This window comes from Oryctolagus cuniculus, chromosome 4 (genome assembly GCF_964237555.1).
Source record: "Oryctolagus cuniculus chromosome 4, mOryCun1.1, whole genome shotgun sequence".
NCBI lineage: Eukaryota > Metazoa > Chordata > Mammalia > Lagomorpha > Leporidae > Oryctolagus > Oryctolagus cuniculus.
Window position 1 is genome coordinate 82,174,614 of NC_091435.1, and position 24,742 is coordinate 82,199,355.

At 40.2% G+C, this 24,742-nt stretch overlaps 1 protein-coding gene across 27 annotated transcripts in view; it reads right to left on the reverse strand.

Annotated features, from left to right (window-relative positions):
- LRCH3 (leucine rich repeats and calponin homology domain containing 3) overlaps nucleotides 1-24,742 on the reverse strand; it is a 152,047-nt gene that overhangs the window by 33,503 nt on the left and 93,802 nt on the right. For 9 of the 27 annotated variants that reach the window (XM_051859207.2, XM_070072244.1, XM_070072248.1 and 6 more), the window contains exons 13-19: nucleotides 21,848-21,898; nucleotides 20,479-20,532; nucleotides 12,020-12,068; nucleotides 11,386-11,493; nucleotides 9,911-10,017; nucleotides 9,393-9,530; nucleotides 588-665 (exon numbers count right to left, since the gene is read on the reverse strand). In XM_051859207.2, coding sequence (XP_051715167.1) covers nucleotides 588-665; nucleotides 9,393-9,530; nucleotides 9,911-10,017; nucleotides 11,386-11,493; nucleotides 12,020-12,068; nucleotides 20,479-20,532; nucleotides 21,848-21,898 — 585 coding nt within the window. Of the gene's footprint in view, nucleotides 1-587; nucleotides 666-9,392; nucleotides 9,531-9,910; nucleotides 10,018-11,385; nucleotides 11,494-12,019; nucleotides 12,069-16,928; nucleotides 17,019-20,478; nucleotides 20,533-21,847; nucleotides 21,899-24,742 lie in introns of all 27 variants that reach the window. The other 18 variants (XM_070072247.1, XM_070072246.1, XM_070072243.1 and 15 more) reach the window with 7 other exon arrangements.

The window sequence follows — 24,742 nt, forward strand, 5'->3', positions numbered from 1 at the left end:
GCTAAACTCCAAAGTTTAGATCTCAACTGAACAACTGGTGAAATGTGATGAAGTCTGTGGTTAACAGTACTGTTTTGGTGTTAATTTATTTTGCTCCACTGAACCATGGTTATACTAGATGTCAACATTAGCGTAAGCTGAGGTGAACAATGCACAGGAACTCTATTTTTGCAGCATTTCTGGAGTATACTTTCAAAGTATACTTTTTTTTAGAAATATTAAAGCAAATATTAAGAAACTGAAAGCAACAGCAACATTCTTAATATAAGATGTACTTATTTTGAAGGATACATTGTGCTACATATGCAGTTACATAAAAATCAAGCAAACCAGTGGGGATGTTAAGGAAACAATAATATTTGATTACTTATTACATATAACTTTAAATTTATATATTTTTAATTTGAATGGTCCTTGGAAATAAAGAGTTGATCAGAAGTATACTGACTCTTGTAATCATGTTAGTAAGGATCTCCTTAGTTCAGTGCTAGTGCTTTCAGATTTTAGAGACTTGCATTTCTGATGTATCTTTAGGACAATGATACCCAAGTCTATTTAGGAAACTTAAAAACTGATAAACTTATTACCTGAGGCACACCAATTTTTCTGCAAGCTTCCAGGAAATTTTCCACATTTCGCCTGCATTTTGCCATTGTTAATTTAGGCTGCAATGAGAAAAGGTAGGAAGATGTGATGTTACTAGTAAATTTTAAAAAACATTTGCTAACTTCAAAAACCTTCTTGCCAATCACTTCCTACACTCACTACACTATGGAGCAGGAAGTCAGCCAACTTCCTTCAAAGATCAGATAAGAACTGTTAGCTTGAGAGACATAAGAACTGTTGCAACTGCTCAGTTCTGCTTGGAGCTGCAAAGAACCACAGGCAAGGTGTAAACAAACTAATGTGGCTATGTGCCAGTACAAGTTTATTTACCAAAATCAGCACCACTCCATATTTTAGATATCTGGCTTTGATTTTTTTTAAAGATTTATTTATTTATTTGAAAGTCAGAGTTACAGAGAGGAGAGGCAGAGAGAGAGAGAGAGAGAGAGAGAGGTCTTCCATCCGATAGTTTACTCCCCAGATGGCCACAACGGCCGGAGCTGAGCCAGTCTGAAGCCAAGAGCCAGGAGCTTCTTCCGGGTCTCCCACACGGGTGCAGGGGCCCAAGGACTTGGGCCATCCTCTACTGCTTTCCCAGGCCATAGCAGAGAGCTGGATTGTAAGAGGAGCAGCTGGAACTAGAACCAGTGCCCATATGGGATGCTGGCGCTTCAGGCCAGGGTGTTAACCCACTGCACCACAGCGCTGGCCCTGGCTTTGATTTTTGCAAGTCAAGTGCTAAGCAGAGAAATTTTGGGGAAATAGTTTAAAAAATATTCTTTGACTTTCTAAAAATTTATTTATTTATTTGAAAAGGCAGGTTTTATATATATAGCAATAAATCTTTTATCTGTTGGTCTACTCCCCACAAGGCTGCAATGGCTGGGCTGGGTCAGGCTGAAGCCAGAGGCCTCGAACGCCACACAGGTTTCCCACGTGGGTAGCCAGGGCCCAACCACTTGGATCATCTTCTGCTGCTTTCCCAGGTGCATTAGCAGGGAGCTGGTTAGGAATTGGAGCATCTGAGACTTGAGCTGCTGCTCATATGAGATGCCAGTGTTATAGGCAGCAGCTTAACACACTGTGCCACAAAACCGGACTCTATTTTATTACCACTTTAAAACAACATGAACTAAAACTTGGAGGAATAGCCAGAAAATTAATTAGGTACGGCTCAGAAGTCAAATATAACCACATTTAATACTTAGTTCATTTCCTTTCAGTCTTTTTTCAGAAAAAGAAAATTCAAAAAAATCGATAGTCTTTGTTCATAATATATAAAAGATACATTATATGTCCACTTAATGGCAACATTTAACTTTTTAAAAACATTTGCATTTTAAAAGATTGGGTTAAATAACCTATTTCCATAAGGTGACATTTTCCCTAATTAATAACAGCTTGTTTTTCTATAAAGATCTTTGAAGACTAGAAACTCAGTTACATTATATGACCAAGTTTCAGTCAAGTCTCTCACCTGGTGGGTTACCGTGGGATATAATGTAAGAAATAGGAATCTCATTTTCCAGAATGATTAACAATTCCAGTTCTACAAATTCTTTGGCTGGGTTCCAATATGTTCAACCATTGTGCATGGAAGCCAGTCTCCAGAAAAAAATGTTTCTTCAAAGATGGAAACAATAGTTTGTCACAGGATGAGGGGAAACCAAATAAATAACAGTATTGAAAGTACTGTAATTTTGACTTGAGAAAGGTAGCAAGAGCTAGGATTCGCTTCGTCATAAAAGATAATAATACAACAAATGGAATGGAAGAAAAATAATCATTTTCAAATTTTAAATGAAGAAACTTTCAAAACGATCCAGAAAGAAGAGTTCAGTTCCTATGGAGGGTACCTTATTTTCCCTATGCCACATCCTTCTATAACTGAGGTAAAAAGGTTTAAAAAAAAGGAAACATCAGGGCCGGCGCTGTAGCACAGTGGGTTAAATCCCTGGCCTGACACACTGTCATCCGATATGGGTGCCGGTTCTAGTCCCGGCTGCTCCTCTTCTGATCCAGCTCTCTGCTATGGCCTGGGAAAGCAGCAGAAGATGGTCCAGGTCCTTGGGCCCCTGCACCCACATGGGAGACCTGGAAGAAGTTCCTGGCTTCAGATCAGCACACCTCTGGCTGTTGCAGCCATCTGGGGAGTGAACCATCAGATGGAAGACCTCTCTCTGTAACTCTTTCAAATAAATAAATATATATTTTTTAAAGATTTATTTTATTTGAAAGTCAGAGTTACACAGAGAGAGAAGGAAAGGCAGATATAGAGAGAGAGATCTTCCATCCGATGGTTCACCCTCAACTGGCTGCAACGGCCAGAGCTGCACCGATCCAAAGCTAGGAGCCAGGAGCTTCTTCCGGGTATCCTACATGGGTGCAGGGGCCCAAGGGTTTGGGCCATCCTCTACTGCTTTCCCAGGCCAGAGCAGAGAGCTGGATAGGAAGTGGAGCAGCCGGGACTTGAACTGGCGCCCATATGGGATGCCGGCACTGCAGGTGGTGGCTTTACCTGCTATGCCACAGTGCCAGCCCCAATAAAATAAATCTTTAAAAAAAAGTTTATCTTAATTCTACTCTTGATGTTTCCCCTTATCAGGAGAAAAAAAACAATGGAGGTCCACACTGGTTAACGCCCACGGGAGCAGGGTCCTTCCTTCCCATTTTTTACAGGTGAAAGAAGTAGAAGAGAAGGTTGTTACTGGACACATGGCTTTCTCAGCTCCTGGCTACTTAAGGTAAGGGGGGAGGTAAGGGGAAATGAGGCACAGGAGACAGTGACTGGGCTAAGAGCTTAACTTTAAGAGAAACTGGGCACATAAAGACAACACATAACTATTACTTTTCATATACAATTCTTCGTTTGCCAGACATCTTCTCTCCATATACCAGGTTCCCTGTCTTCCTTGCAGAAATAATACAACTAGTTTCTCTTCTTATGAAGAGAGTTTAACAACAGGTCAGGATTCTAATCTAAACTTGGGAGAAGTTGGAGCTGTCTGTGAAGGGGCAGACAGCACAGACGACTGATTCTGGTAAAAGAGGATTTTAGGCTACAAAAGAAGTAACCCAAAATTTCAGAAACTTGACTGTTCAGATGCCACAATCTATGGAAGGGCAAATAGGTCTGACAGCATAGGCAGAACAACAACTGAACAAAACAAAGAATAAAAGGATAGGCTTCAAGTTGTTAACTAAAAACTGGTCCAAGAATCACCACCATCTCATACAAAAAAGAAAGGAAGGCTCAGAAGAAAGATCACAGGGTCTGATTCAATATTCTCTACACAAGGACTACAAGCAACCTAAGACATAACAGATGAGTGGGTAGGGGCTGGCATAATGGTGCAGTGTGTTAAGCCACTGCCTGCAATGCTGGCATCCCATAACAGAGTTTTGGTTGCTCCACTTCTGATCTAGCTTCCTACCAATGTGCCTAGGAAAGCAGTGGAAGATGGCCCAAGTCCTTGGGCCTCTGCCACTGAAGTGGGAGACCTGGATGGAGTTCTTGGTTTTTCTCTTCAGCCTGGCCCAGAACCGGCTGCTGCTGTCATTTGGGAGTGAAGGATCTTTCTCTGTTGCTTTGCCTTTTGAATAAATAAATAAATCTTAACAAAAAAGGATGAGTAGAATAGCAAATTTCCTCTGGGATTTTCCCTGCAGAGAACAGATTCCTGCTGGATGAAGGGGCAAGGAGTAGACTATCTCTTTCCACAGGCATTCCTTTCTCCTCTCCCTTAGCATTTCTCACATCCCAGGAATGCAGGCTAGTGTTTCTTTTTCCTTTTTTCTTCTTCTTCTTTTTTTAAAAGATTTATTTATTTATTTGAAAGTCAGAGTTACACAGAGAAGGAGAGGCAGAGAGAGAGAGAGGTCTTCCATCCGATGGTTCACTCCCCAACTGGCCGCAACAGCTGGAGCTGTGCCAATCCTAAGCCAGGAGCCAGGCGCTTCTTCCGGGTCTCCCATGTGGGTGCAGGGGCCCAACCACTTGGGCCATCTTCTTCTGCTTTCCCAGGCCATAGCAGAGAGCTGGATTGGAAGTGGAGCAGCTGGATCTCGAACTGGTGTCCATATGGGATGCCGGCACTTCAGGCCAGGGTGTTAACTCCCTGTGCCACAGCACCAGCCCCCAGGCTAGTGTTTCATACTTAGGATCCAACTCCTTATTATATTCTTAGGAAAGCTATGTATCTACTCTTCAGAAAAGTATACAATTGTATACAATTTTAGGGAGTTCATGGAGCTCCCAAAGCCTGAGGAGTTCATGAATCTCAGGTTACAAATCCCTCTCCTAGCCGGTGCCGCGGCTCACTAGGCTAATCCTCCGCCTAGCGGCGCCGGCACACCGGGTTCTAGTCCCGGTCGGGGCGCCAGATTCTGTCCCGGTTGCCCCTCTTCCAGGCCAGCCCTCTGCTGTGGCCAGGGAGTGCAGTGGAGGATGGCCCAGGTGCTTGGGCCCTGCACCCCATGGGAGACCAGGAAAAGCACCTGGCTCCTGGCTCCTGCCATCGGATCAGCGCAGTGCGCCGGCCGCAGCGCGCCAGCCGTGGCGGCCATTGGAGGGTGAACCAACGGCAAAGGAAGACCTTTCTCTCTGTCTCTCTCTCTCACTGTCCACTCTGCCTGTCAAAAAACAAAAAACAAACAAACAAAAAAAAATCCCTCTCCTAGATGCAGCAAACAGAATGGTCAACAGGACACAAAAGAGTACAGATGGACTCAGGATTTTGTCTTAAGTCAACCCTCACAGTAATCCACTAACCCCAAAAGCTTTTCAAGAACTTCAATTGATATAACTCTTGCTTTTTGGATAGCCAGTTATAGTCTTGTACAAGTATGGCTTGTTCTGAATAAGAATCTAATGCAAGTTTTAGGAAAGACAGTAATTACAACAACAGCATAATCTGAAAGGAATTAAGAAATAAACAATTTAGCTATTTTTGAATTTAAAATGGTTCAGAATTTTTCCAGGTTATCTCCAGTGAGTTATCACAGTACAATGTTTATGATTTCTGATATGACTTCTTAGAGTGTAAATTGTACTACTAAATTGTAACACCTATGCCTACTGGACAACCAGGCAATATTTTATCAAACATCTTTGATCCTCTCAAAATAATTAGAAAGATGAATTATAATTTAATAGTTATAGATACTCTACAGTTGCAACCACATATACATTTCTGAATCTTTTAAAATGCCTGCATATGTAACATCCCCTTATAACAATGGCCGCCACGGCCAGCGCACCGCACTGATCCGGTGGCAGGAGCCAGGTACTTATCCTGGTCTCCCATGGGGTGCAGGGCCCAAGGACTTGGGCCATCCTCCACTGCACTCCCGGGCCACAGCAGAGAGCTGGCCTGGAAGAGGGGCAACTGGGACAGAATCCGGTGCCCCGACTGGGACTAGAACCTGGTGTGCCGGCGCTGCAAGGCGGAGGATTAGCCTATTGAGCTGCGGCGCCGGCCTGTAACTATGCCTTTCAAATAAGTAATAAAAAAAAAAGTATCAGACAGTTCCAGTCTGGTTAAGTCAAAGTCCATTTCTTCACTTTCAAATGCTATAATGTAACAGGTTTTACATATTTACATGTATCTTAAGTTTATAAAACATTTATTAGCCAAAAAGATTCTCCCTTAAACAATTTGCTTAGTAAGGGTCAGGGAACAGTACTTGATTTTAAATGTTAAGATGCACTATTTCAGGGCTGGTGCTGTGGCGCAGCAGGTTAACGCCCTGGCCTGAAGCGCCATCATCCCATGTGGGCACTGGTTCTAGTCCCGGCTGCTCTTCTTCCAATCCAGCTGTCTGCTATGGCCTGGGATAGCAGTGAAGGATGGCTCAGGTCCTTGGGCCCCTGCACCTGCGTGGGAGACCTGGAGGAGGCTCCTGGCTCCTGGCTTCGGATTGGCACAGCTCCGGCCGTTGCGGCCATCTAAGGAGTGAACCAGCAGATGGAAGACCTCTTTTTCTGCCTCTCCTCTCTCTGTGTAACTTTCAAATAAATAAATCTTAAAAAAAAAAAAAGATAACACTATTTCATGAAAAACTTTTATTTTTTAAAGAGGACTAATGTTCTTGACAGAATGCCTGGCAATGGATAGAAACTCAATAAAAATATGAGTTAATTTTATTATTTTGTAAGCAAGTCTTAAGTAAGCTTCATCGCATTTTATACCCTTATTTCCCTAAGGAAAAGGTCTATGTAGTTTTTTTTTCTCTAAGCAGTTAAATATTTATAAAGTAGTTTTATTTTTACTATGCATATTTTACATTCTTGAATGGAAAGTTGTGTGTTCTGGTGATCAAAATGAAGTTCCTCAGCTACTCGTGCTCTCTGCAGTAGCTTTTAGCACACTTCTGAAGTATTTCCCTTGGAACTGAAGAATGATAGGTGTGTTCTTTTTATTTTTAATTAAAGGAAAGATTCTTAACTTACTTGACAGAAACTGGAAAGAATGAAAAGTGTGAGTGAACCCTTCCCTACTGGCGCTGCCAAACAGCACAATTCCTACTGTCTTCATCACCATCTTTAGGACTAAAACCAAGTCTTCCAGTGCATGCTTGACTTTGGTGGTGCTATTGCTCCTCTCTGCCTTTTCTACAAAAAACTAAATGCTTATTTTTTTGAGGTTACTAAAGAACAAAGAGGCTCTTTTCCTTAGAAGCACTAAGACAGGACAGGGTCATTAACAGACCCTTGGGACTTTAGTAACAAGAAGTTCTAATAATTAGAACAATCTCAGGTACTTTGGAGGGATGAAGGATTTGACATCTGGAGAGGTAGCAAGACAAGTGTTCAGAATTGGCATCTAAAGGCCTTGATACAACTGCCAATGAAGTAAAGACTTTGTATCATAAACTGCTTGCTACTTAATGAGTGACTAGAAAATAAGATGAGGGCAATCTTTGGAAAAGATAAACACTGGACAGTATCCAATCAAAGTCATCAGACGAGGGAACCAAAACCATCACAGAGCAGTAAGTACAATGTGAGAACTTTGATTATATCCTGGTTGTATCTGTGTGTACTAGAGGCAGGCGCCGCAGCTCACTAGGCTAATCCTCTGCTTGTGGCGCTGACACCCCAGGTTCTAGTCCCGGTGGGGGCGCCGGATTCTGTCCCAGTTGTTCCTCTTCCAGTCCAACTCTATGCTGTGGCCCGGGAGGGCAGTGGAAGATGGCCCAAGTGCTGGGGCCCTGCACCTGCATGGGAGACCAGGAGGAAGCACCTGGCTCCTGGCTTCAGATCAGTGTTGCGTGCTGGCCGTAGCGGCCACTTTGGGGGTGAACCAACGGAAGGAAGACCTTTCTCTCTGTCTCTTTCTCTCTCTCACTGTCCACTCTGCCTGTCAAAAAAAAAAAAAAAAAAAAAAAAAGATATCCTTAGAGCAACTGGGGAATCAGAATGTAACAGGTGGATATATATGCTGGTGGTGCAGTATCACTTTATGAAGCCTGAGCATCTTTCCTTAACACAACCTCATTCTCTGCTCATGGCACGCAGCTGTCCCCACTCAGCCTCAGCCTAACCTTGCAGGGAGCAAGAACTGTGTCACATTACACCGTGAATCAGAATCAGTCCCCTATCAGTCAGTATTAGTGACAGACTATGGGGAAGAGCAAGCTAGCCACAACACTGAAATATACAGGGGGTAAAGTGTTAAGATATTTGCAACTTTCAATTTTTTAAAATTTATTTGAAAGCAGAGAGAGAGAGAGACAAATAATAGGTCCTCCAAATGCCTGCAACAGCAGAGGCAGGGCCAGGCTGAAGTCAGGAGCCAGAAACTTAATCCAGGTCTTCCATAGGGTGGTAGGGACCTAAAAACTTGAGCCTTCACCTGCTGCCTCCCAGGGTGTGCATCAACAGGAAGCTGGGCCAGAAGTGGAGCTGGGACTGAAAACCTAGGTACTCTGACATGGAATGTGGGCATTCCAAGCAGCATTTCAACTGTGCCCAAGGCCCGCCCTAATAACTGCAACTTTTAAATGATGCATTTAAGACACATACAGACTCACAAACACAGACAGGTAAAGCAACATGGCAAAATATGATAAATGTCAGGTCTAGGGACTCAGTGGTTCACTGTATTATTCTTTCAGTTTTTCTGAAGCTTGAAAATTTTCATAATAAAGATTTGAAGAAAAAAAAGGGAAGGCTTGTCAACCCAAAGCCTACTCTTTAAAATCTTCCTTTTCACTGGCCTAATTTGGGCTTGTTAACTTCTCTTGCCTGGACTAATACAGGAGCCTCTTAACTGGCATCTTTCTTCTGGCCTTACCACCTCTGAACCACTTGTCACTTAGCAGCCAGAGTCATCTTTCTAAACCACAATTATAATCATAGCATTGTTTTCCCTCAATTCCTCCAGTATCTCCTGTCTTTACTAACTCCTTGACACAGTTCATAGGGCCTTTGTCACAGGGGCCCTGGTTTACCTAATTTTGTCCCCTGCTGTTTTAATCTACACCCAGTGCGTGATCCATTCTAAAGAACTTAATTCTTTGAATATGCTAGGTTTTCATTGCTACATGTACTTCCAGTTCAAGTTTTATCCCCTCTAGGAAGGCCTTCCTGAGCTTTCCAAGGCAGAGTGGAATAGTCTCTATTGTATCCCCATAACACATTTCTCTTATGGCATTTATCATAGACTGTAAGATATTATTTACAAGTCTAAAAGGATTGTATCCCTAACACCAGCATAATGCCTGCCACTGTGCTTAATAAATGTTTGATAAACAGCCAATATTTTTAAGCATTATAAACTTACTACAGCTGGTGAGGGAACGTGAATGCTTGGGACAGATCGAGGCCGCACGTGATTGGCCAAATGGCAAAGGACAACACCATCAGTTAGAGCTGCTCCCAGATCACAAGGCAGAGATACTTTCAACCGGTATTCAATATGCTAAGGAACAGGAAAAGGTGTATTAATTGAAGAGGGATTAACACGTAGTACATAATGGAATTATAATGAAATATAGTTAACCATAAATCAAGGATAAAAAGGTAATAACTCAAGTACAACAATCTCTATTTTACCCTTATAACTCAAGGAGAGTCAATGTATGCTTGTATGTCAGTGTGATATGTATATATGTACATGCAGATAATTTATTGTTACTCTCATAAGATTTCTTTATATTGTGAGGAAGAAAGCAAAGGAACAAATTTTTTAATGAATAGTGCTGGGAATGAAGCTTTAGAGAATAACCCATACCATATTATCTTAGAAAAAAATTGAAAAGAATTTCCTTAGTAGAAAAAATGCAATGGTAATGTACACACTTTCCGTAGTTGATCTATCAGTTTCAGTTCTTCTTCTCTCTGTCTTGTAATGGGATCTGTAGAATCAATGGCAGGCACAGAAGATGGAAGAAGGGATGAAGAATGACCTAGAAAAACATTAATACATAAGACGGAAAGGCGACTGCCAGTGCTATTAAAGTATTTGGATTTGTTTGATCATAACATCCTTGTAAATATAACACATTCTACTTTCTGAATTGACTTTTTAAAAAGATTTTTATTATGGAAATTTCAAACATAAACAATAATAGGGGAATTCTATAAAATTTCAAATATAAACAATAATATAAATATATATTTATATATAATACTAATATATGTTTACATATAATATATTTATATAAATACAAATAATAGGGAAATTCTATAAAAACTACAAAATATCCACTACCCATTTGACTCAACTACTTTTATTTGGTTACATTCATTTATTTAAAGATAACACACATAGAGAAAAATATATAAATCATAAACACAGAGATCAATAAATTACCCTTACAAACTGAACAAAACCAGGTCTATGTATGTAACACTACCAATACCCAAAAGCCTATCTCAAGTGCCCTGCCCACCAGTACCCAAAAGATACCACCAGTATCCTAGATTCCTAACATCATAGACTAGCTCTGTCCATTTTTCAACTTTCTATAAATTAAAGCACACTGCATTTTTCTTCTGTTGTCTGGCTTCTTTTGATCAATATTATGTTTACAAGACTTATCCATGTTGTATTTGGTAATTTTTCCATTTTCATTGCCTAGACTGAATTCCATTGTACAAATAAATCACATTCATTTATCTATTCTGTTGTTGGACATTCCATTTGCAGCCATTATGAATAGTGCTGCTATGCTTATTTTTGTACTTATCTTTTAGTATATGTGTGCATATATTTCTGAAAGTAAAGCTGCTTGATTATAATAGGGTATATAAATGGACATTACTAGTAGATAATGAAAACAGTTTTCCATACTAATTTACACTCCCACCAGCAGTGCAGTGTGGTTTGATTTTTAAATTTTACTGTAAGTACATCTGTAAGTTAAAGTCATTATTTTTGACTTGACATTGTTTGTTCCCATCTCCGGATACCTTCTCCTTTGGCAGTCAGGCAGAAATCTATTATATTAACTAAAAGAACATGAGATTTTAAGTAGATTAAAAAAAAAAACATGGATTCATTTTGAAGAACACAAGCCAGATTTCATCAGTACAGAAAAAACAGAACGAGCTCAATACAAAGAGGAGCATCCTCTAAAGCCTCGATATAGCATGTTATTTGTTCTCTCTACAACCTGCTTTTAGGTGCTACAAAGAAACCTCTAATTGAAACAAATTACACAAGGTTTTCCTATTAAAAGTGCACTCACAGACACATGCAGAGTGTGTAAAATGCCAACCACCGTTATTCCCTACCCACCAACCCTCTGCCTCTTAAAATCACTATCACCTGCCTTTATTTGCTTCTGCCCTGACAGCTGGTCGGAAAAGGAAGCTTTCAGGGCGCTGGGGCTGATTTCTCTGGACAGCAGCAGGAAAAGGATATGCAGGGGAGTGATGAACTAAATCAGTGATGAAAAGCAAAAATGGGATTAAAGGAGAACAAAAGAAAATTAAAAATAATGTAGACATACATATTACAAAAGTTCAATAAGTAGCACATAAAGAAGAAAACCAAATTAAATATGGCAATGATATAGAATGATAATTCTGTTTATTCATGAAAAGCCTGGAAGCAGGGAGGATGATTATATGTGTTTTTAATTTCCATGTTATTTCTGGTATATCAATCAACACAGAACAACTGTTAATATCCCAAGCACAGTCTTTTTTCTTTCCCTAAACACAGTCTCTTGCAAATCTATAGCCCTCCCAGCTTGTGCTCATTTGTTCATATCAAAGAACTATGTGGCTGAACAACTGGCTGAATTAAAAAAATGGAAAAATGTACAGAAAGTTTCTAATTTTGTTTCCTATTTCCATCTCTGAGAAAAAGAAGCCATCACTGTCTAAAGAGAAACTTATCAGGAAAATTCTAGGAAAGAATTATAATCTTGACATAGTTAATTGCACCTTTTTGAGTGTTACCTGTTTCTGTTGTAGGTGAACTTGACATAGCATTACATCTGTCATCACTCTGTGGAAAAACAGAAATAGATCAATAATTATTCAAGAAGATTTATGAGGGTACTTTAAAAAAGTGGAAATAAAAAGTTTATTTTTAATTCTTGTGCAAAAGCATTTTGAAATCTACACAGTTTTTCAGAATACATATTTTTCATGAGCTTTTTAAGGACCCCTTATACACATAGATTTCAAAATGATGCACCCCCCAAAAAAAGCAAACCCCAAAACCTCTCAATTCTATTTTCCACAAACTTTAAAATGCCTTTGTACCTTCCACATATTGGTAACTCTGGGTTTATAGAAGAAAAAAATCCATGCAACTCTCCCTCAAAATTAATCTAAAGATGAGAATTTGTCATTATTATTAATTTTGAATGTTTTTTAAAATGCAAATTTTCCCTTTGTGTTTTATGTAAAGCATTATCTGAAGATGGTCCTGTTATCTAACAGGCCTTTTCTTTTTTTTATTTTTTATTTTTTATTGCATATTTGTCCACAACATCATGTCAGAAATGATCACAGCCACTCTGAATGAACGCAGGCTATGCACTGCTCCATTAATCATCCATGGCACCGTCACACTGTAGACCTCCTTACATTCACTGACTGACTGAAGACTGTTTCTTGAACACTGCCTCAGTGATCTACTTATGAAGGTGTCGACTGACTTTTCTTAAGATGCAGTAAGGGCATTAGTGAAAGCATATTCTTTAGAATATTATTCTAATCTAAATTAGAAGCAATGACAATTTTCTGAAAACAATACTCAGTAAAGACTTTTGGAGTGTTAAATCTGTCTGAACTTACTTTAGTGGAGTAAAGTAAGTCCTCAGAGTGATAATTTGAGCAACTAATAGAAAACAATTTTCTTGTTTGGACTAGACTGGGGCAGCAGATTCTATATAAAAGATCTTATCACACATACAAACATCATCTGTTTTCTTGAAAAAATATTAAAGATTATGAACTTGCCAAACTTACTAAGTTTTTTTTTTTTTTTTTTTTTTGCTTTCTACAAAATGCCTTCAAATTTGTGTCCCCTTTTCAGGATTACATTATTTGCATTTTGGGCAACAGAAAACCATTTAAACTGCCTAAAACACTAACCTTTGTTGTATCTTAAAAGTGCATTTGTGAAATGTTATTTTGATGAAAACCTCATAATTTAAAACATTTAAATTATGTAGTCTAACAGGCCTTTTCTATAATAATCATCCTAATGAAGAAAATTTCATCAGGAAATATATGGGAAAGACAGAACAAAGGTTTATTTCCTAGTAATATTTTTCTGGAATCATTTCTAAAGTTATTTTTTCTCTTGAGAATAAAATTTAATATTTTAAGAAAGCTGATGGAGTTTTCTTCATTTCAGTGAGGAAAAAGTGTCTTTACAGATGTACTTTTTTTTTGACAGGCAGAGTGGACAGCGAGAGAGAGAGACAGAGAGAAAGGTCTTCCTTTGCCGTTGGTTCACCCTCCAATGGCCGCCTCAGCCGGCGCACTGCGCTGATCCAATGGCAGGAGCCAGGTGCTTCTCCTGGTCTCCCACGCGAGTGCAGGGCCCAACCACTTGGGCCATCCTCCACTGCACTCCCTGGCCACAGCAGAGGGCTGGCCTGGAAGAGGGGCAACCGGGACAGAATCTGGCGCCCCGACCGGGACTAGAACCCGGTGTGCCAGTGCCGCAAGGAGGAGGATTAGCCTAGTGAGCCGTGGCACCGGCGCAAATGTATTTTCTAAAACAGTATTTCAATCTAAGATGTTTGCAATTCATTGACCAAGAGAACCATCAAAAAGAGAGCTAGATAAACTGGCATAAATTCACCTTCAAAAAGGGAAATGTAGTCAAGCTAATTTAAGAAGTAATCTTGGTTGGTTGGTTTAAAGATGCTAAAGACTGGGCAGGGAAGCTGAATCAATAAAAGCCAGAGTAATCAAATTTTCAGGCCTTACCATTTAATTAAATATAACTTTTATCATATGATAACTAAGACATTTCTGAACTAAGAATGCCTTTAAAACAAACACATGTACTCATCTGTTCCCATGTCCCACCTCCTTTGGGTTCAATATTTTCAGAAGTCTTATCTCTAGTTTGAATTGTGCCAGATGAAATTAATGACAGAGAACTTAAATTACAAAAAAGAGGAATGGACATGTAGCTTGGCAGTTAGGTCAGGTTCAATGCCCACTTTCAGCTCCTAACTCCAGCTCCCTGCTGATGTAGATCCTGAGAAGCAGAGCTGGCCTAAGTAGTTGGGGTCCTGTCATCCACATGGGAGAACTGGATTCTGTTCCCTGCTCTCTGCTTCAGCCAGGCCTAGTTCAGTCCAGGTAACTGCAGCATCTCGGGGTGGATTGTGGGGAGCGGCAGCAAACCCGGGAAGGACTGGGGAAAGAAGGTAGCGTCCAGTCCGGTGCCGCTCCTCCGCAAGTTGGGGAGCGACAAGTGGTCTGTGACTCAGAAATGGACTGCTGGGAGAAAGCCGGGAAGGAGAAGGGAGAAAAATAAAAGCCGCAGGAAAGCTAGGCCGTAGCGGAGACGAAAGCTAAACTGTAGCGGAGACGAAAGCTAGGCCGTGATTCGGAAAAGCCGCGGGAGAGAAAGAAAGCCGTGGGGAAAAAAGCCGCGGTGGGAGAGGAAAGCGGAGTGGAGAGAAATAAAATAGAGAGAAATAGGAAAGCCTCCCCACAACACGGTGATGAGAGGACTCGGATTCGGACTGCCTAGGGCGATAAGCACCTGCGGGCAACTCTAGCAGAGCAGAGTATGCGCCACGGGGCACCGAAGACAAGCGCGTATCAACGCCACAAAGAATAAAAAGAAGGGGGATCTGTGGGGAGCGGCAGCTTGCTGCTAATGTATCTGGGAAAGCAGTAGGAGATGCCCAAGTACCTGAGCCCCTGCCAACCATGTAGGAGACCTGGAAGAAGCTCCTGGCTCCTGAGTTCTGCCTGGCCTCGACCTGGCCATTGTTCCCATCTGGGGAGTAAAACAGCAGATCAAAGATCTCTCTCTCATCTGGGGAGTGAACCAGCAGATGAAAGATGTCGCTCACTCTCTCTTCCTCTCTCTGTAACTTTGTCTTTCAAAAAAATAATAAATCTCATAAAAAAGATGTTTGAGGAAAAATTGAAATCCACACATAATTTTTCACAATACACATTTTCTGTGAACTTCTTGAAATTCTCTATCACATCATCAATGAAAAAGACATTCACCAAGCTTATAGATGCAAATAAACTAAGTTTCAGGTATTGAGGAAAAAATGGAAAATTTAAATAAATTGAATTTAAACAAAGCGTAACAGCAACTAGTGAAAAGAATGAACAGGTAAATGAGGCAAAAACTTCACGGGGCTGGTGCTGTGGCATAGTGGGTAAGGCCGCCACTTGCATTGCTGTCATCCCATGTGGGTGCCAGTTTGAGTCCCAGCTGCTCCACTTCTGATCCAGCTCTCTGCTCTGGCCTGGGAAAGCAGTAGAAGATGGACCAAGTCCTTGGGCCCCTGCACCCACGTGGGAGACCCAGATGAAGCTCCTGGCTCCTGGCTTTGCATTGGCACATTTCCTGCAGTTGCAGCCATCTGGGAGTGAACCAGCAGATGGAAGACCTCTCTCTCTGCCTCTGCCTCTCTATAACCCTGCCTTTCAAATAAATAAATAAATAAATAAGTCTTTAAGGAAAAAGAAAAAAAAAAAAGGAATGAGGCACCTAGTCTATTTTTAAAAAAATTTTTTAAACTTTATTCATAGGGAAATAGATACCTTTCCTTATTTTCAGGGATATGAGTAACAGGTAGGAAGGAGAAAGTTGGCTAAATTAAGACATGCTCAAGGTCCAATGAACAGGTAGAAAAACAGTAAAGGCAGAGATTAATTAATATAGGGGAAAAAGTATATTAAAAGTTATTACAGAAGTTATTTATAAGACATAGACAAGAAATTTGAGCCCATTAAGGAATAAAAGGGGAAAGTTAACAGGTAACTTTATTAGATGAGAAATGCTGAAATGAACTAATGCTGTAAGGCAATGAATGTCCCCTGCTTCCAGAAACAGCAATTGACAATAAACAATATAACTGGCTGTGATGGAAATGAAGCCAGAATAAAATGATGACTTCTACTTTGTACTTTCATTGAACTATCAATCTAAGTGACTTGTACTTGAGAATACTGAAGTGATTAGGTCAAGTCACTCTTGGGACCATTAATTTCATCTGGGAGCTCTTGAAGAACCAGAGCCAAAAAAAAAAAAAAAAAAAAGGCTAAGGAATAATTTCAGGATGGACACAAACTCATTTTTTAAGCCTGACTAAGCGACAAAAGAAATGAGATCATTCTTAAATAGACTGTATTACTGTAGTAAAAAGTAATTGGGAGGGGACGGGAATGACTGGTGTAGTAGCACAGCAGGTTCAGCCTCCACCTGTGACACCGGCATCCCATTTGGGCACCGGTTTGAGTCCTGGCTGCTCCACTTCCAATCCAGCTCCTTGCTAAAGTGCCTGAGAAAGTGGTTGGGCCCCTGCACCCACATGGTAGACCCAGAAGATGCTCCAGGCTCCTGGCTTTGGATTGGCCCAGCTCCAGCCATTGTGTCCATTTGGGTAGTGAACCAGCAAATGGAACATTTTCTTTCTATATAGCTCTTTCAAATAAAATAAATCTTTTTTTCAAAAAAATTCAGGCAGCTTAAAACCTTAGTGCTTTCTTTCTTAACGTATCTAAATTTCAACACTTCCCATTGGGTAGGACATTTGCTTTGTATTAAACCTGTTTGTGTACATGTAAAACTGACCTTTGTTACTGAGCAGTGTATCTCTTTCAGACAGTTTGATGATTCACACAAGTTTGAGGATGAGGACACTGGGAGAGGGTAGTGGGAGCTGTGGTGGTTTTTTGTTGGTGACAAGAAAGCTATGCCATTTAAAGCTGACACCAGGGAACCTGATAGGGACTTATTAACTGCATTGAACATTTTCTCCTTTGCTTTTGACTCTATGTATAGTTACAAAGCCAGATTAGATTTATAGCAGCTTCAAGTTGTATTAAATGATATTTTGCTTTCTGTAATACTGTTATAAAATAAAGTTTGTTTATTCTCAAAAAAAAATTAACTGGGATGCCAAAACATATAGATTAAATCTTTGCAGGTCTGATAGAAGAAAAGCTGGACTTCTCATCTATCTTAAATCTTATGATAGTGACTGTGAAATAAGAAAACACCATCTGTTTCACTAACTTCTGGCACATTCATATTTGGCCTTTCTTAACTATGACTCAGAGAGAGTAAGGCTCTAAGGTACTCATTGAGTATAACCACTTATCTTCTTGCCTATACTTCTACCATGGTACTAGGTACGAACCTTCCTTGAAAGAATTTTGAAAAAAATCACTGAAATAATTTTCTTGTTAATACAAATACCACGGTACTTCAAAAAGTTCATGGAAAATGGAATTAAAAGATAAATTAGGGCTGGCGTTGTAGCCTAGCAGGTTAAGACACTGCCAGTGATGATAGCAACCCATATGTGTGCTGGCTCGAGTCCTGGCTGCTCTACTCCAATCCAGCTCCCTGCTAATGGCCTGGAAAAGCAGCAGAAAGTGATGGCCCAAGTACTTGGTCTCCTGCCAACAATGTGGGAGACCCAGAAGTAGCTCCTGGCTTCTGGCTTTGGCCTGGTCTAGCCCTGGCCATTGCAGCCATTTGGGGAGTGAACCAGGGGATGGAAGATCTCTTTCTCTCTGTAACTCTTTCAAATAAATACATTCTTTAAAAAAAGATCAATTTATTTTTTGGAGGAAAAAAATTTGAAATCCATGCATACATTTTTTCCCCACCATATGTGTTTTCCATGAACTTTTTGAAGACCGTATAAGGAACACAGTTGAAAGGCTGGTTAACCTGGAAGAAAATAATAGATAAACTTTTTTCATGAGTCACCCAGGTACGCAGAGCATCTTCCATGATGACCAGAGATAAGGTTCATCAGGTTTTAGGTGCTATGAGGTCAGGGGTGGGACAGCACGATGGCATCAGTATTTAGAAGGATAACAGGCAAAAATATGAAATATTATAATAAATTAAAGAAGTAAAAATATCCAAGCAGGAAAATTAAATATTTAGGAAAAACAAAAGATATGAGATATGAAAATTAGAAATCATTTAGAAGAAAAACTACAACTGAGAAAATGAGTCCTGTGCTAATCCTAAGACTGGAGAAAGAAATCTGATAAGTCACAGGGCTTCCTTTAAGTGAGCAGAACTGGCACGAACAAGAACCAGTGTTGTAGGTGGAAGCTTAGCCAGAATTCTATGACACAGTGCTGGCCCCAGGACATTTACTTTCAAAGATCACCTAATTTAGAATAAATTCCTTGCTTTTAAAGGTCATCTGAATTTAGAAGATCAGGGGGCTGGCGCTGTGGCGTAGCAGGTAAAGCCACTGCCTGCGGTACTGGCATCCCATGTGGGCGCTGGTTCAGTTTCCAGCTGCTCCATTTCCCATCCAGCTCTCTTTAATGGCCTAGGAAAGTAGTGGAAGATGGCCTGAGTCCTTGGGCCCCTGTACCCATGTGGAAGACCTGGAAGAAGTTCCTGGCTCCTGGCTTTAGACTGGCACAGCTCCAGCTGTTGTGGCCATTTAGGGAGTGAACCATGGGATGGAAGACCTCTCTCTCTCTCTCTCTGCCTCTGCCTCTCTGTAAATTTACCTTTCAAACAAAATAAATAAATCTTTTTAAAAAAATCAGATGCAAATACTGACAATTAAAATACAAGTGTATATGTTCTGACAAATAACTGCATTTCATAATCTGGGGATTTTTGCTGTAGTTTTTCAAATTCCATTTTTTCTTTGACAAAATGGTTTGCGTACTCAGCCATATCATTATTTCCATAAACTATTAAATCTCATCTTTAGCTTTCTAAATTATTTTCAGTGCCAGGATGGAAGGTGTGGTGTTCAATTCAGATTCTCAGGTCACCAGATCTAGATTTGAACCCAGCCTTACATTTACTAGCTATGTGACCTCGGACAAGTCACATTCTGTGTCTCAGTAATCATTTGTAAAAAGGCAATAAGTTTAAGTTGAACTTTTTTTTTTTTTAAGATTGATTTATTTATTTTGAAAGAGAGAGAGAATCCTCCATCTACTGGTTCACTCCTCAGATGGCTGCAATTGCCAGTGCTGGGCCAGGGCAAAGCTAGGAGCTTCATTCAGGTCTCCACATGGGTGCAGCGGCCCAAACACCTAGGCCATCTTCTGCTGCTTTTCCCAGCCATTAATAGGGAGCTGGATCAGAAGTAGAGCAGGTGGGACACAAAATGGCACCCATAGGGGATGCTGTCATCTCAGTTGGCGACTTTACCTGCTATGCCACAATGCCAGCCCCTAATCTTAACTCTTGATTGTTGCCATGAGCATAGACAAAATTTTGGTAGAGTGTCAGGATCATCAGGGCTCTCAGTGTTTTTCTACACTAATTTATTAATTGTTCTCATGCCAATTAATGTCCACTAAAACTCCAGAGGCTGGTGGTTGTATTCATCTACAGGACTGCCCAGTTAAAATGTGCATATATCCATCTCAAAGGAAATGAAAATGACAGAATATACAGACGTTCTGACAATGACTGTTAAACTAATAGGAATCTCCTGCTGAAGCGTGTGATTCATGCAGTGGTATGCACAGTGTCAGCAGTTACCCGCACATGGGACAGGAATGGCCAGACACTAGACTTCGAACTTCTAATTTTCAATACTACTGTGAACAAATTAACATAAAACATGATGGGAGAGCATTCTATAAATGGTTAGAATTCTCTTCCAAAGCTGGTAAGACTAAAACTCTTGTTACACTCATTTTCAGCTGATGAACAGGAAAAAAGTCAGTATTAAAAGTACACAGCATTCCAATTGTTTGACATAAAAAAACAAGAACAATCTTGAAATGTATTTAAAACCAAAAGCACAGTATTTTCATTAGCTTAAATATATAATAAGACAAAGTCAGACACACTGTTGTGTAATTAGTGTTATGGAAAGAGACTCCATTTGACACATAGGTGACTCATGAGCTGAAGGAATGATTAATGAAGCAAGTGCATCTGGAATTAGAAAATATATTAAAGACATAAATATCATGCTATGTCCTCTTTCCCTAAGTGATGTACAAAGCCAATAAGGTTCTCAATGTGATGCTTTACTCTTTTGAATTACAGTTGCAGAATTTGGGGACATCAGGTAAATCACAAATGGTAGTACAGGGAAATAGTTTTAGTTACTTGTAAAGCATTTACATACTGCTCATCATGTTTTATGGTATTCAGATAATTTCTCAGTGAAAAGTACAATAGCTGTTCTTCAATTTCTAGAGACAATATTGTAAAACTCGATTTTGTGCAAGACTCTTACCACTAACAAGGCACTATCATCAGTGTGCTGAGACCTTCGGGATGGGAAGGGACACTGGAGAGATGGAGAAAAATGAAGCAATGTCAAAAACAAACTATGCACACACGTGACATATCTCACAAATATACACACAAGGAAAGAGACATATTAAGACATACTTTTGAAGACACTGGGAGTTAGCAACACGTTCATAGTCATCTGGAATTCATGCACCATAGAAGCTGGTAAATTTCAGTACTAAAAATCAGGACTGATTTTCTTTCAAACAGTTTAAAAAACTTCAAATATGAACTACCGCCTAAAAAATTTTCTAAAGCAAGGAAGAAACAGGGATAACTCTGTTCACATATGAGAAAGCTGAAGTATAGATATAGCAATAACAGAAAGAATTTGGGGTCACTTAGTAAGCTAGTGAAAATTAAATAATAAACGCAGTCATGATTCTAGTCTAGGCATCCCTTCATTGAATTCCTTAGACAAACTAATAGTATAATTAAAAATTTTGAAACTGTTCATGTAATTTTCCTGTGAAGCTTTAGATATTATAGAATGAATCACTCGAGAATGACCATCGAGAAGGAAATGTTGGGTCAACAAAGGAAAAATGTATGAAACTTAGTAAGCTTTATCCAAAGTTTTATATAGAATTATTACATTCACCACCAACACAGTAAAGACCTGACTGTTAAGTTTTCAACCAACATTTTACGGAAAGCAAAGTCCACATTCACACAAAATATATCTTTATGAATTTTAAGGGAAATAATGATCATGAATTGAAACAATTAGAATGTAAAAATAAAGGGAAAATGGCTCATGTAGAATTTAACTATAATAAAAATATTCATCTAGTTATCTTCATTTTAATAAATCAAACAGGTGTATACATTTTAAAAAGGTGAAGCAATGAATTTTACGTTAACTTATAATAAAATATTACTTGATATTATACAACTAATGTATACAAAGTAAAACTGATAACACTGAAATGACCACTAAAGCAGAAAAGACCATGGAGGATCTTTTTTAAGATTGCCACAATTTACAAGCGTCAGATCAGTTCTCAGGGCTCTGTCTCATTACACAGCAAGCTTCCAAAATGGATGGGATGTGATGATGTCCCAGAGGGCTGAGGCAGGGAGGCACATCACAATCTCTTGATGGTTATGTATGGATGAAAGGAAATCTGATATACAGATTCTAAAAAAACTCCCTGGTCTGTATCTTCTCCCTCAAAGTAGAATTTTGTGATTGAAAAAAAGAAAATGGCAATATTTTGATCACTGAAAACATGATAATCACACCCAAAACATGTCATTCCATTGCAAAAACAATAAATTCCAAAGAACAGATGCCGATGTAGACTTACCTCACCATCTAAGGCAGGCTGTTGTTTCTGTGGACTTTGTGATGCTTTTTGCTGTATGACCCCGCCCCCACCAAGAAAAGGAAAGTTGGTTAGAACCAGGACCACTGGAAAAGATAAATTCTATTTACTAAAATAATCATAGTCATGAATGTATCTCCTGAAAAGAACATTTTTCTAGAGTTACTGTTAGAAGAGGTTGCCCTTGGGGCCCGCCCTGTAGTGCAGTGGGTTAACATGCTGGCCTGAAGTGCTGGCATCCCATGTGGGAGCCGCTTCAAGACCTGGCTGCTCCACCTTTGATCCAGCTCTCTGCTATGGCCTGGGAAAGCAGTAGAAGATGGCCAAGTCCTTGGGCCCCTGCACCCTCATGGGAGACCTGGAAGAAACTCCTGGCTCCTGATCGGTGCAGCTCCAGCGGTTGTGGCCAATTGGGGAGTGAACCAGCAGATGGAAGACCTCTCTCTCCCTCTCCTCTCTTTGTATAACTCTGACTTTCAAATAAATAAATAAATCTTTAAAAAAAAGAAAAGGTGAAGTCGCCTTTTCCCTTAAATATCTCATAATTTAAATGAGGATGAGTAACAAACTGATAAACAATACTTTCCTTTATCAATGAGAATTTATAAATTTTTAAAAACTACATGTAAACCTACACAAATACATTCATAATCAGAGTATTGCTCTCTTACTGTATTTTCTCAATGAAATCATTCTATCTTTTTAATGGCTTTAAATATCCCTCTACTGATTAACAATTTTAGCTATCAGCCAAATCTCAGGTTTGTATTTTCAACCCCTGTAGAAACTCTCCATGTGGAAACTCCACTACCATTTCATATTCAACATAACCCAAAACAAATTATTACCCTGTATTTGTTAATTTCTATTACCATGTCAAATAATAACACTGAATATCTGTGTGGTCAGTGTTATGCATGTGTTCTTATACAGAGTATCTCAAGTGATCTTTCTTTTTATGTGAGATAAACATCACATTCATTTAGAGATAAGGATATTAAAAAGAAAGGTTGTGTGACATGTGTAAGATCAGAAAGTTTGTAAGTAGCGGAAGTAAGATTTGCACCTATGTCTTCTGACTCCAAATCCTACATAGGCTTTCACAATGCTAGACTCCCATTAAAACCATTTGGCCTCATACCTTTCTTTGGGGGCTTCTTTTTTCACTAATTTCCAATGATTTATTTATCAGTCACTATTCATCTATGTATAGGATATACTGATGCACCTTTTGAAAACTCTTTTTTTTAATATTTTTAAATTTATTTTCCTTGAAAGTCAGAGTTACACAGAGAAAAGGAGAGGCAGAGAGAGAGAGTCTTCCTTCCGATGGTTCACTCCCTAGATGGCCGCAATGGCTGAAACTGTGCTGATCCGAAGTCAGGAGCCAGGAGCCAGGAGCTTTTTCTGGGTCTCCCATGTGGGTGCAGGGGCCCAAGGACTAGGGCCATCTTCTACTGCTATCCTAGGCCGTAGCAGAGAGCTGGATTGGAAGACGAGCAGCTGGGACTGGAACCAGTGCCCATATGGGATGCCAGCGCTTCAGGCCAGGGCGTTAACCCACTACTACGCCACAGCGCCGGCCCCGAAAACTCTTGTTTTTTAATTTATAAAATCTATTATTGTGGCCAAGAATGCAGCACCTACCACACTAGTACTAAGCATTAAAGCACTCCTAATAATTCCTAAATAGTTAATAATTTTTTAACTTATTTGACAGGTAGAGTTATAGACAGTGAGAGAGAGAGACAGAGACAAAGGTTTTCCTTCCGTTGGTTCACTCCCCAAATGGCCGCTACGGCTGGAGCTGCAGCGCTGAGCCGATCCGAAGCCAGGAGCCAGGTGCTTCTTCCTGGTTTCCCATGAAGGTGCAGGAGCCCAAAGACTTGGGCCATCTTCTACAGCTTTCCCAGGCCATAGCAGAGAGTTGGATCAGAAGTGGAGCAGCCACTGGGGCCGGTGCTATGGCATAGCAGGTTAAAGCCCTGGCCTGCAGTGTCGGTGTCCCATATGGGCGCCAGTTTGAGTCCCAGTTGCTCCACTTCCAATCCAGCTCTCTGCTGTGGCCTGGAAAAGCAGTAGAAGATGGCCCAATTCCTTGGGTCCCTGCATCTGCGTGGGAGACCCAGAAGAAGCTCCTGGCTCCTGATCAGCTCAACTCCAGTCGTTGCAGCCATTTGGGGAGTGAACCAGCAGATGGAAGACCTCTCTCTCTCTCTCTCTCTCTCTCTCTACCTCTCTCTCTCTACCTCTGTCTATCAAATAAACAAATCCTTTAAAAAATTTAAAATAAATAAATAAAATAATAATAATAAAAAAAGAAGTGAAGAAGCCGGGACTTGAACCGGTGTCCCATATGGGATGCCAGCACTGCAGGCGGTGGCTTTACCCACTATGCCACAGTGCTGGTCCCAGAAATTAACTCATTATCTTGCCTTCTACTACAGCTCGTAAGAAACAATCATTGTAGATAGTCTTGATTAAATGCCAAATTAGAATTTGACCTTGATCTGTCAGGCAGGAGAGAACAATTTTAAGCTTCTAAGCAGGAGAAAAACATGATAGGAGAGATACTTCTGTAATACTTCTCAAAAACAAACCTTTTTATGTTAATATGTTAGGAAGAAATATTAGAAAAGATATTAAGTGCTGAAACTGGGGCACAGGGCAAGTTAAGCCACTGCCTGCAGTGCCCACATCCCATAAGGGCATCGGTTCATGTTCCGGCTACTCCACTTCCCATCCAGCTCCCTGCTAATGCACCTGGGAAAGTAGCAGAAGGTGGCCCCAGTGCTTGGGTCCCTGTGCCTATGTGGGAGATGTGGATGAAGCTCCTGGCTCCTGGCTTCTGCTGGCCCAATCTGGGGAATGAGTTAG